We start from the raw sequence: 13,242 nt of genomic DNA on the forward strand, positions 1-13,242 counted from the left end.
TATGTTTTAGCCTCCAGCTCTCTACTCATCTTTGCTGCTCTTCTCTGAACTCTCTGTAGAGTCTCAATATCTTTTTAATGTCATGGAAACCAAAACTTGATGCAATATTCCAAGGGTGGTTTTATAACCGGCAAATCTATCCCACCCACCCACCCACCCATCCACCCTCCCTCCCTCCCTCCCTCCCTCTCTCTCTCTCATTTCACCCCTAGTTCTTCTTTTCATTAAGCTAGACATATCCAATTCCCGCAACCATTCTTCATATGTTTTAGGCTCCAGGTCTCTACTCATCTTTGCTGCTCTTCTCTGAACTCAATATATTTTTAATGTCGTGGCAACCAAAACTGGATGCAATACTCCAAGAGTGGTTTTATAACAGGCATATATATCTCTCTATCTTTCTCTCTCTCTATCTTTCTCTCTCAATCTCTCTATCTATCTCTCTATCTACCTACCTACCTACCTATCTCTATCTCTATTAACCTGGAGGTTTGTCCATATGTGAAACTTGTTATGAGTTATTCCAGTACTTTTCTTTAATGCCTACCTGTAGAATTGCAACGTCCACACCACACAACTCCTTATCTCATTCTGCACAGTTTCAATGAAATGGATGGTATCTCAACTACATCATTTGGCAGGCATTATAAAGATAGAATATACTGTTTCTATTTACTTAACTGTTTTTGATTTATTTAACTTTCCTTTCCTTCTCTGAGCATTCTCTCTCAATGAATAATATTGGTGAGTATACATGAAGCTGCTTTACAAATTTTTTTTTTTTCAAATAATGGTTAGATTCCAGGAACAGAAATGATTAATGCAACACAGTGCATGCTGATCAGTGTATGCACTCTTTCAAACAAGAAACTCGAAATACAAATAAAATTACAAGCAATCATGCAATGTGACATTTATTTTAATTCCTTCTCTTTTCAGCCAGCAACTCCCCACATATCCTAAAGATTGTTTTGTTTTTTTCAACAGAGTTTGGGACATCTAACTTTTAAGAATAACAAAGGAAACGAGGTGTGGAGGGAAAAAGACGGACTCAAGCTACCAACCCAGAACACCTTACTTTTAAGAAAAAAAAACTAAAGGAAAGATAAATAAAGTTCTATAGGTACGAGAGCACTCACACATTAATGAGAGATGTCCTGATGCCCACTAAAACCAGTGGTTGAAATTTCATGACATCTTACATAAAAACAAAAGATCTCATAATATCTTGCATACTTGTACAAGACAACTTAGTGCCCCACTATATTATCTTGTGAAATTTCATTATCTCTATTTTGGAGAAAATGTCCGAACCACATTTAAGACTGCACAATCTGCAATAGTATTTGGAGGCAAAATGCATACAAAATACCAGTTAAACTATTCATAGCAAGGAACTCTTCTCTTCGTATTAGAACTTGGCACTTCAAGATAGACAGCAGAGAATCTTAATATTATATTTCATCAAAAGTTGCAGCCACTGAATTAGCTTAAAGAAGCGGTAGGTTTGTGGAAGAAGTTTCCTATCAACAAGTTTTAGATATGCTAACTAAATTAAGTATCTTTATCTATCTTAAGAGCAATGTGCTTTTGATATCAATTATGCAATTGATTATTTAATTCTTTCATGTCCTCTTTGGGGCTTTGCTAAATATATTTTGCTCTTGAAAACAGAGTGTAGACTGATTAGCAGGGGTCATTCACAGTTTATTTATTGGAAATAACAGAGTAGAGCACACATTAAAAATAATTGTACAATACGTTAAATAAATGGACTTGGATCAAACAAAGCCCAAATTCAGCAGAACCACAATTCCATGGTATCATAGAATTAAGGTTTTTGTTATTTTCCTGGTAATTTTATACCTCATCCAACAGTGTGTGTGTGGGGGGGGGGAATCAATCTGATGGATCTGACACTATTTTGTTTGAAACAATGTTACAGACAATAGCACATATGTATCACAGGGAACACTAACAAATTTCATCTGTTTTAAAACAAATAATTTTTAAAACTGTTACTGAATATAGAAACCATTTATACCAAAGGCTTGCTTGTTCTTATCTATTTTCAAGCACATAATTATTCCTGTTGCTAGTTGAACCACTGCTTGCAAAAATTGCTTCCATCTCAAAATTAAAGCTATAGCTTCCATATCTCTGTTTAATATGGCTGCGCAGCTGTTGGTTTTCAGCAATATATCAGTTTAGACTTGCATCTTTTGTTGCATCAAGAAGAGAAATAATTAAAATACTTTTGATCTTTTAAATATTGCTAAGAATAACTTTATCTAAGAGTAATTGTGGTTTTAAGACTTCTAGTAAAGACTTTTTTTTTTTACTACAACTTCCAGAAAAGGTCATTAAGATTATTTATAACTAAAATTGATATTTCTAACAATCATGTAATAGTTTTGAACAGACCTGAGGTAGACAAGTAAGGTACAAGAAACTGTTTTGATACTTCTGATCTCAAATATATTATGTGACAATGTCAACATAAGGTCTATTTGCCTAGTCACTATGCTGACTTGGCAACATTAAAAAATGAATGGGGCTGTGTTCTTTATAGCAGCTGTGGTATTCCTTAATTATTATTTTTTTAGTGTTTTGCAGCACTTCATAAAAGTACAGAAACAGACCAATAAACCAACTAGTTTACATTGAGGCAAATAACATTAATGTAATTATTATCAAACATTAGGAGTGACTTATTTAAAGTAAGAAAAAAGAAACCAATTTTTAATGTGTGTAAATATCTTGAGAAATTATTATTACAGCACAACTTAAATTAGTTCCCACAGTAGTTTAAACCAATATTATTATTCACTGTGTATACACTCTGACTTATTCATGAACTGTGAGCAACTTAACTACATATCTATACAACACAACTTTCATCTTTCTCTTTATATTGTACTTTTAAACTATGAGAAGCTCCTGATTAGCAAGCCACTTCTCTTTTATTATTACAAAATACTACTATGTATTTTAGTAGCCTGAAGGGTATCATTCAAAATCCAATACGGCCTAGTGTAAAAATCATTTTAAAACAAAGATTTTCCAGCTTTTAAGAACTTCAATTCTGATTTTTTTAAAAAAAAACCTAAGTATTGATATAAATGTATCATATTTTCCGGCGTATAAGACGACTTTCTAAAGCAGGCAAATTGTCTCCGAAGTCGGGGGGTTGTTTTATACGCCAAGTCGTCTTATACGCCGGAAAATACGGTACATCTTCACGATACTCTCTTATAGAAGAGAAGCTAAGAAGCTATATTTTCAATCCCTTTCAGACAAACATCTTAAGCAGCTTTGGATAGTTTAAATAAACTTCATTAAAACGTATCTGCATTTAATTACATTTCTCATTCATCAGCTTTCATCCCCATAGCATTCTCAACTATGTGAAAATAGTAGATTAAGAAAGCATTTTTCATCATATCATCATCATTATTTTTTGGCTTGCCTTAACATTCTGTTTGCTTTTTTTATTTTTGACAATGACAAATTAGCATGCCCAAAAGCAACTATACATGATCTTTGGAGGCTTCATAACCAACAAAAACACTGTACAATCAAATTACAAGCAGTAAATAAAGGGGGCAGAGTTCTAACACATTCCCCCCCACCAATCAAATGACAAAACCAAAGCAAAGCATCATTATGAGCTGTTCCACCAATGTCAGTGAATCAAATATGCAGGCAGGAAGGCGCCTATTTTCAATGTATTTGCTTTGCACTGATTTCATCCCTGTTTGTCTGCCTTTTATCTACCTAAAGAAATGTTCATGTAATGACATCTTCTTTTCTAAGGAAAGTCAATGACATCATTATAATTTTATTTAAAATTAATTTGGGAGGGAGGGAGGGAGGGAGGGAGGGAGGGAGGGAGGGAGGGAAGGAAGGAAGGAAGGAAGGAAGGAAGGAAGGAAGGAAGGAAGGAAGGAAGGAAGGAAGGAAGGAAGGAAGGAAGAAAGGAAGGAAGGAAGTTTTGCTTCTGCTGGTGAAGACAACCAGAATGAATCCAGCATTTTGCCTGAGGCGTACAAGAAGAAATGGCAATGATTTGTTTTTAAAAATGCCACAGAAATAAAAATAGAACTGTCATCCCCACATTGACATAGTGAGTACTTATGCTCCTGAAAGAAGCAAATCATCTTGCTAGTGGCAAGAATTAATGTACCATGAATTTGAGAAGAATCATGATTCAAGTAATGGCCTGTTTCATATATAAACTTTCTGTGAAAATTATAAATTATCCATCATCTTTTTTTTTCAAAATAATTTTCTTTTTGAAAACTTTGCCCTTTTTATGAATGGTCTTTGAAAAATATGTATTGTAACATCCCTTTGGCAAGTATTTATAATTTACCATCCCTCTAAAAGTAGGTCACCATATAATATGAGATTATTAGTCAAAAGATGTTTGTCTCCACATTTGTTCAAACATTTATATTCTACTTCTGGGTCAAATGAGATTGTCACTATGATCAAGTTACATGTGCTTTGCCAATTGCCCTGGCTCCTAGTTTTCTTTCCAAGTTCACTTAAATGTGATGCAGTGACCTTTAAAGTCATTCAGAGCTTGAAACAAGAATACAGAAGGATCACTTCACTGTACTTCAACCTAAAAACTCTAAGAGAGGCTACTAAAGTGACAATTCAAGAAAGAATCTTTTTGATTTTGGTAGTTTAACTATGGAAATATTCTTTTCAAGGGTTCATCTGGCCTATTCTGGTAGAGCACTGATACAAAATGACATCATTTTTGACTTTAAAAAATCCAAAAGATTTTTTCTGTCAGTTTTCAGAATTCATTTTTGGGTGTTTTTATGTAACTGTGTATTTGTTTGTATGAAGAAGCATATTCCCATTTCTCATTCTGTAAAAGTGGAAACATTCCACATTTCTCAAAATATCATCTATGACCACAAATATAATGTAGACTAAATGGATACAAAGCTCAGTTGAACCTAATTTTTAATCAGTTTTGGAATTAGTTTTTTACTGCATTCAAATATTAAAGATCTTCAGAGTGATATGTTTGATGGCATTCACAGGGTGAGTGTCTTTCGACATTTAATGACAGAAATTTTAAATGCAATATTAAGAACATTTTGGGGGAAATATTTGGGAATAAACAGCAAAAAAATGTGCTTAAGGTATTATGCAATGCAATGCAATGCAATGCAATGCAATGCAATGCAATGCAATGCAATGCAATACAATACAATACAATACAATACAATACAATAATAGAGTTGGAAGGGACCTTGGAGGTCTTCCAATCCAACTCCCTGCTCAGGCAGGCAACCCTATACCATTTCAGACAAATGATTGCCCAATCTCTTCTTAAAATGTTCCAGTGTTGGAGCATTCACAACTTCTGGAGGCAAGTTGTTACACCGGTTTTCCTTAAAGTTATAAATGAACTAAGGGTCTACATTAGGGTTTCTTAAACAGGATTCTGTGGAAACCCAACATAAATACATTTATGAATTGTTCATATATTAACTTTCATTTTTAACATATTAAAGAAAATCTTGTCATTTGTATAAATATAAATTTAGATTATTTATACATGTATAAATATAAATTTATACATATGTAAATAACAGGAAGTGAAAATGTCCACGTCTAGAAATTATCTACTTTTAGAAGATATTTTATAAAAGATAGGCAAGTAATACTGAAAAAGTATACCTAATAAAACACAACAGATAATTAAAAATGTTTTAAACAGGAAAAGCATGTTTGGTGCATTCTGCTCATTCCCCAAATTACAATCTTGCTTTAAATATAATCAGTTGCAGGTCTAAAAACAGCTATCAAATTTATATCGTACATAAGACAGAAACAACCAACTGTTCCAAGCAGCCTATTATTCAAAAGAAAAATGAATTTCCGTTTATCACTATAGTAGAGCAAAAGAAATAAAAACAGGGCAGCTGGCGGTGCAAAGAAAATGGCCCAACAAATAATCTGATAATAGATAAAATCATTTAATAAAACATACAATTTTAAAATGTTACGTTCCATTTTATTAAATAAGATTATGCGTGAACATTGCTAGAATGGTTGACATATTTGCAATGTTTTCTCCGAGCTTTTTTATCACAACTTATAATACCAATATATATTCATGCTCTTCTGAAATACAAGATTAGAACACCAAATTACTTGGATATAATCCTATGTTCCAATATAGGAATAAGAGATACACTATCACAGTGATGGCGAACCTTTTAGAGACAAGTGCCCAAACTGCAACCCAAAATCCACTTATTTATTGCCGGGTGCCAGGTGGGCGTGGTCCACTGGATGGGCATGGCTATGATGGGCATGGCAGACTGGATGGGTGTGGCCAAGGTGGGTGTGATCACCTCAATGTTGCTCATGGGGAGGGACGCCTATGGGGACCGGACAGGGTTGGGGGAGATCCAGGGGGTCTCTGACAGGTGGGCAGGAGGCTCATCCTGCGGGGTGAGGCAAGGCAAGGAAAGGCAGGGCGGAGGTGCCATTGTCACAGGGCAAGGTGAGGCAAGGGCCGGGGCAGCTTCTGCCTGACACCATCAGTCCCTGCACACAGAGGCCAGCGAGCGCATGGATACTGGGATGCATCCAGTCACATGGGACCTCGGCGAGTTAGCGGGCGGCTAGTTGAAGAGGGATGGTTGTCATCTCCGGGGCATGGCGCGCATGCCCACAGAGAGGGCTCCGAGTGCCGCCTCTGGCACGCGTGCCATAGGTTCACCACCACTGCATCACTCTTCTAACCAGGCTAAGAAATGCAAATTTCTTATAGTTAGGGGTTACTAGGGATATTCCTCCACTTTTGGAAATTAAGATAGTTCAGAATCAATTAAAATGGATGGCAAGAACTCAGCTCTAGCTGCTAAATTTAAGAAATCTCTCTTAGCATAGCTCAGACTGACCAAGATCTTACACATAAATTTAACAATCTCTAATGAAATCTCATTTTATTATCATTTTAAAATTCAAAGGAGACCATCATAGGAAGTCGTTTTAATTTTATCAAAGGCCCCTGTATTACTGGAAGGAGGTAGAGGGTTTGATAAAAACAGATTTAAATGTAGGAAAAACAAAAAGAGATCAATTTCAGAAAACACTGGCATAACCATGTATTAACAATTCAGCTGTGAAGGTGGTTAGGAATATTAAGTTTCTAGGTGTGCAGCTGACAAGCAAGTTAGCTTGATCGCTTAGCAGTGAGACACTGGTGAAGCAGGCACAGCAATGCCTACATTTTCTATGTCTTATGAGAAAAGCACATCTTCCTTCTCCTATTTTTATCACTTTCTGTAGAGGGACGACTGAAAGCATCCTGTCGTACTGTATTGCTGTTTGATTTGGAGGTATTACTGTTTTGGACAAGAAGGCTGTGAAGAGTGGTGAGGATGGCAGAAAGGATTATTGGAAGTTCACTTCCTTCTATCCAGGACATAGCATATAAACCAGTGGTTCTCAACCTGTGGGTCGGGACCCCATTTGGGGTCAAATGACCATTTCACGGGGGTCGCCAAACCATGCTGTCCGCCATTTTTTTCCCTTTTCCCTAGCTGTCCTACTCTCTCTTATTGGTGGCCACACCCACTTGGGGGTCACCACAACATGGGGAATGTATTATGGGGTCACGGCATTAGAAAGGTTGACAACCACTGATATAAACACTGCCTGATTAGGGTTCGCAGTATTGTCTGGGATGCTACACATCCTCTCCATGACTGCTTTTCTTTGTTACCTTCTGGGAGGAGGCTTCGTGGTATCCAAAGCAGAACAACTAGGTTCTGCAATAGCTTTGTACTATATAGTATCAACCCTGTTAACTCTCAACAAATCAGGGTTAGTTCTTGGGATGATCTGGGATAGTTAAGAAGCTGTGATAAATTTTCTACGATTTGTTTACAATAACAGTTTGTTAACAGAGGGTTTTGAAATTTTAATCTTGTCTTTTTTATTATAATTGTTCTTCCTATTAACTATTTTGTTATTAATATAGTATATAGATGAAAGGTTAATAACTTGCAAATAGAATTAGTAATTTAGTATTTAAAATGTGTATATGTATTAGTTTTTTAATGCATTTATTTTTAATGCCTTATATGTTTTTTGTTTTTTCTTTGTTTCTTTAAAAAAAATCTTTTGTATTTAAACTTTTTTTAAATAAAATAAAAATAGATTTAAAAATGTTGCACAGAGGAATGTTTTAGTGGAAAGTTCCCTTCTCTACCTATAAAACAGTTCATTTGGAAAAAAAGGAATAAAGGAAAACAAAGAAGGTAACAACTATATCCAGACAAGGTAACAACTAAGTCCAGACCAAATAACTTAGGTAAACTATGTAATACTATGTATCAACACAAGTTTCACACAAAAGAGCTAGCGTCCGGACCTGCTTTTTGGATATTCATAGGCAAGCCTTCTTTGTTCCTCCTCCTCTTCTGAATACCTATCCCCAGTTATAAAAAAAATATGGGAGATAAGTAAAAACCAACCTCTTTGGGAAAGTTGTGTTGCCCGATCATAGTACAGCTCCATCTATGATAGCATGGGCCTAGCCAGCAAATTAGGCATTATCTATGAGATTAAATTAAGATTCCAAAGATGAATTATATCATAGTTGTGACCTAAAGACTTATCCAAAATATTATAATTGAGTAAAGTAGCCTTTCTCATTCAAGAAAAGGCAGCAGCAAATTCCATGTTTTTATTATTGGTCAATCACAAACAGTTTCTAATTTTAATATTTGCCACCACTTTTCTAAAAAAGTAAACAAATTCTTGGTTCAATTATTGTACAGTTCTATTTTCTTCATTAAACTTCCTGAAATAATTGTTCTGATTTCCACTCCCTTTCAACTGAGCCGATTCTTATATACCAAGTCATCTACAGAAGAGGTCAATATTATTAAAATGGCAGCATGACCTGGCAATGAAAGCCTACCCCCTTTTAAATGTATCACATACAACAAACACATTAAAAATGAAGGGGCTTCATTATCCAGTCACACTCACTATTTTGAGTTTGTTGACTGCTCCTGCAAACATCCTTGTTAAATACAACTGCATCTAACATACTTCAAAAATCACTTCATTTATACTGAAAGCCTTCATTAAAATTGTATAAAAGATTTGATAAACTATGTGTACAAGATCAGTAAGCCTCAAACTGCTTGGCCATTTCACATGGTAGAAACCATATCAGCTGAAGGAATCAAACCTGAAGGCTAGGATTAATTTTCACAAACTTCTGCTATTTCATTTAGAAGAATTAACCTCAAAAACTTTACAGATATAGCAAAGATAACAACCTCTGTTTGGGAAGAAGGGACCAAGCCAATGTATACCTACATTAATCTTTTGTTATTCAGATCTGCAAATACCTCTTTAATTTTATACCTTTAAAGTAACATGCAAAACTATGTGAATCAATAAAACCTTTAGTATATATTTTATTATATAAAATAATAAAATAAAATAAAATAATAAAAAAAATTAAAATAATAAAATAAAATAAAGTCAAATTAGAGGGTCAACTGGATAAATGAATTGGACATTACCTTATCATTAGCTATATGAATACAATACTATCTTGAATGCTAAAAAGTGCCCTAAAATATGTAAGTTTTAAATATTCTACATAAAAAGTTGCCCAAATCACAACTCTCTCAGTGTAAGTTCCTCCTTACCTCCACTGAAGTGGACTGCTGTAGCAGGGACTACCAGGGTTGCTCTGAGGTTGTGGATTGAGGCAAAATACTAGAGGAGAGGTTGCAAGGGCACAATCAGCACTAAGTGGAATTTTAAGATGTTGCAGACCTGGAGCAGATGTAGGGGAGAACACATGTTGATGGACATCACTTCCTCGGGAGTGGGAGAGGAAAGGAGAGGAGATTCTGATAAAGTACCACAACAGAAAGAGTCAATTTCTAAATCATCTTACATCTGTTGTCTTTTCAGAAAACAAAATCATATTCCTGACAATCATATATCCACTCCTAACCAGATCTACCTTCATCTTCAAAATTCCTTAAGAAGTACTGAAGCTATATATAAAGACCATTGCTTGTCAGTTAATCCATATGTGTCTCAAAGCTTGATCACATGAAAGCATGAGTTATTAAAATTGGTTTCAATACTGAATTGGAATTTACAGACTGCTGCAGGAGTCCGTTGTATTGTCCTAACATTTAATGATAAATCTACTTGCATTCAATGACATTTTAAAGTGCCCATCTCCATAGAGCAGGAGTATTAAACTGCCAGCCCGCAGGCCAGATGCATCACAGCAAAACTGGGCCCACCCCACTGCAGCAATGGAAAAAAAGTCACGACACATCGTGACACGTCACGTGACATTGCAAGTTTGATACCCCTGCCATAGAGTCTTCAATGAAATATCTTTTGTTGGTCCTATAACCAATTCAGTTTTCTCCATAACTGGGCCCATAGTTTGCAACAAATTGCCAGTAGAAATAAATCAAATTTCATTTTTACTACAATTACGTGTGGCAATCATTTGTTTAAAAAATGTTGCTGATCGTGATGATCATGATAGAATTTGAGTTACACTTTTATTGTACCATGTAAATTGCCTAGAACTGTCAAAGGAATGGATGCCATTTCCTTTTTTCTAAGCAAATAAATAGTTAATAAACCACAAGCAATTTTCTTGCAGAGGGCAAAAATGACATTTGCAACAGGACCTTTCTTAATGTTTGGCCAATTGTGAGCAAAATTGTTGACGTTCACTTATTTCTAAAAGGTGATAGAGAGAGAGACATACTTTATCTGAAGGATCTGAATTGGGAAAAATGCAGATAAAGTTTATTTAGTCTTGATACTGATGTATCCATTTCTTTTATTATACAAAATATTTAATTTGAATCATTAGTCATATGATTGATTGTATGAGTTAAAACATATAAAACCTAAGAGTCAACATGTTTATTCAATTTATGCAAATGAATACCAAAATCCAAATACACCACCTTACTTTATAAAATATTAGGTTAAGCATTGGTTATTTTTTTACTACTTCTATATTATTCCTCCATTAATTATAAAGATTAACAAAAATTAGGAATATTTATTTTAAAAGGTGAAAGCATTCTTTTAGGGGAAATAGCTTGCATTACTAATAGTATATAAACTATATTTTTTTCTACTAAAGAACGTGAGAACATGTTTTAAAACACTCATTCACGAACAAATATTCCAATAAGATTAATTAAGATATGGAAATCTATTTTCCAAAACGAGTCTTACTGAATGCGTAGAGACGGCGCTCCAAATCGCTCTCTTCTTCGTTTCATCATTTCACTGCATGAAACACTAGATTTTGTTCAACAACCAGAGATCTTAGAGCCAGTTAAATCCAATACTTAGCTTTCAGCAAGGCCCAATATCATCACAGATTCTATGCAGTGAACTTCTGTTCATAACTGTCAGATGCTGTCCAAAAGCTTTCAGACAAATGGTCTAAAACTTATTTATAATCTCTAGAAACAGTTAGACAACCAGTTTGAAGTACTAAGACCGTGAAGCCTGAAATAAGGACTGGATTTTTTTTAATCGCACAGCCATCCTACAGCATACTTCTACCACCAATCACATTGCAGCTCAACAAATCTCTGACAAATGTTTGTTCACTTCAGCAAGCCACAAGGAAAACAGAAACCAAGAGGGAGAAATGGCACATGAGCAAAAAACATTTGGCAGAAGTTTGCATACCAACATGAAAACTCACACTGTAAAAGTAGTACTGGGGCACTGCTCTGAGCCAGATTTCCAACAAAACTATGAGCAGCTGCTCTTCGTGTTTGGAGATAATTTTTGATACCTCTTTTTGGATGTTAATTGGGGGACAATGTCATGCCTCCTTTCTTATTCTAGATTGTTTTCTTTTATTAATATACAATTCAAAGTTAAATTATTAAATTATTTTATTAGAGGAGATGGAAAAAGTGTTCTGACAGTTACGATTCCTAAAATGAATCTAGGAATGAACTGGTAAAAAACAAGGGTTCAAATGTTAATGTTTTTTTGAGGAAAAGATCACAGAATCCTTTTAAAGAAGACTCTGTTTCCTCCTTTATCAGTCATTCTTCCTGGCTGTTAAGTAACAGTCCTAGCTGCTGACTCAAATCAATGTAAAGGTAGTCCTCGACTTACCATTGCAATAGTGGATGGAACTTTAATTGTAAGTTGTGATGGTCATAAGTCAAAGCTCCCTCATGACTAGAACTGATTGTACAATTGTTTTTATGGTGGTTGTTACGCAAATCACATGGTTGCCAGTCCAAATCCATTCTTTTGAATGGCACTTTTTGCTGGAAACTGGCAAAAAATATCACAAATTGCAGTCACGTGACTATGGGATATTGCAATTAATTGTAAATGTAAGTCAGTTGCCAAGCACCTAAAATGAGATCATGTGACTATGGAAGGAGGAATTGTGTATTTTACATCAGCTGGAAGTGCTTTACACTTTCCAAGGCTGTTGTAATGCCAAACTGTTGTTAAAAGTAGAGGAAAACCAGTAATTATATATGTGCCTGATCAGTGTTCTCGAGCCCACAATCTGGAGAAATTTATGTAAATCTATCAACTATTATAGTACATATTTATATGCCTCTGATAAATGGGTATACCTTGAGCATGTACCATAATTATTTTATTTTTATTGTTTTATTTATTATATTCCATATTTATTATTTTTATAACTAACTCAAGGAAGTCAATATACCTAATATTCCTTCCTAGCTAAATTCTTCAATTATTTGATACAGTGTCTATTATCACAATAAAATAAGAGTTGCTCAATAGTAAGTGTTCTGAAATGCATTGTACAATTAATATTTTCTGCCATTAAAACTCTGCTAAGAAAAGATGTGATATCAATCACACTCTTCAACTATTTTTTTGCTATTTTCTCTTCATCCATATAATTAAATCTATCTTCTAATATCCACACAGACAACTCCATTTGCAGCTTCAAATAAATGACTGTCCCTCCATTTCCAATGTAGCCAAGTCATAGAGAAGTCCATAAGCAGGATGAGAAGGCAACAAATTAATCTTGCTGTCATGATGTCTCTCAGTTTTCAGGTTACTTAGCTAAAAAGTGTTAATTTCTTTTTAAAGAAATTAATTCCTTTAATTTAAATTTATTTCAAAAAATTTCTTTAAGTTTCTTTTTTTTAAAAAAGCTCACTT

The 13,242-nt window shown here is 34.7% G+C and overlaps 1 protein-coding gene across 10 annotated transcripts in view; it reads right to left on the minus strand.

Moving 5' to 3' along the window:
• The window catches only part of MAST2 (microtubule associated serine/threonine kinase 2), a 139,480-nt gene that overhangs the window by 62,863 nt on the left and 63,375 nt on the right, over positions 1-13,242 (minus strand). For 2 of the 10 annotated variants that reach the window (XM_039319742.1, XM_039319741.1), the window contains exons 1-2: positions 11,293-13,091; positions 9,714-9,920 (exon numbers count right to left, since the gene is read on the minus strand). The exons of 7 other annotated variants lie outside the window; for them this stretch is intronic. In XM_039319742.1, the coding sequence (XP_039175676.1) occupies positions 9,714-9,920; positions 11,293-11,342 (257 nt within the window). In that variant the 5' untranslated portion in view covers positions 11,343-13,091. Of the gene's footprint in view, positions 1-9,713; positions 9,921-11,292; positions 13,092-13,242 lie in introns of those variants that run through there. One more of the 10 variants, XM_039319745.1, reaches the window with a different exon arrangement.

The sequence above is a fragment of the Crotalus tigris genome, unplaced genomic scaffold (assembly GCF_016545835.1).
Source record: "Crotalus tigris isolate CLP2741 ecotype Arizona unplaced genomic scaffold, ASM1654583v1 scf7180000023617.9722795, whole genome shotgun sequence".
Classification (NCBI taxonomy): domain Eukaryota; kingdom Metazoa; phylum Chordata; class Lepidosauria; order Squamata; family Viperidae; genus Crotalus; species Crotalus tigris.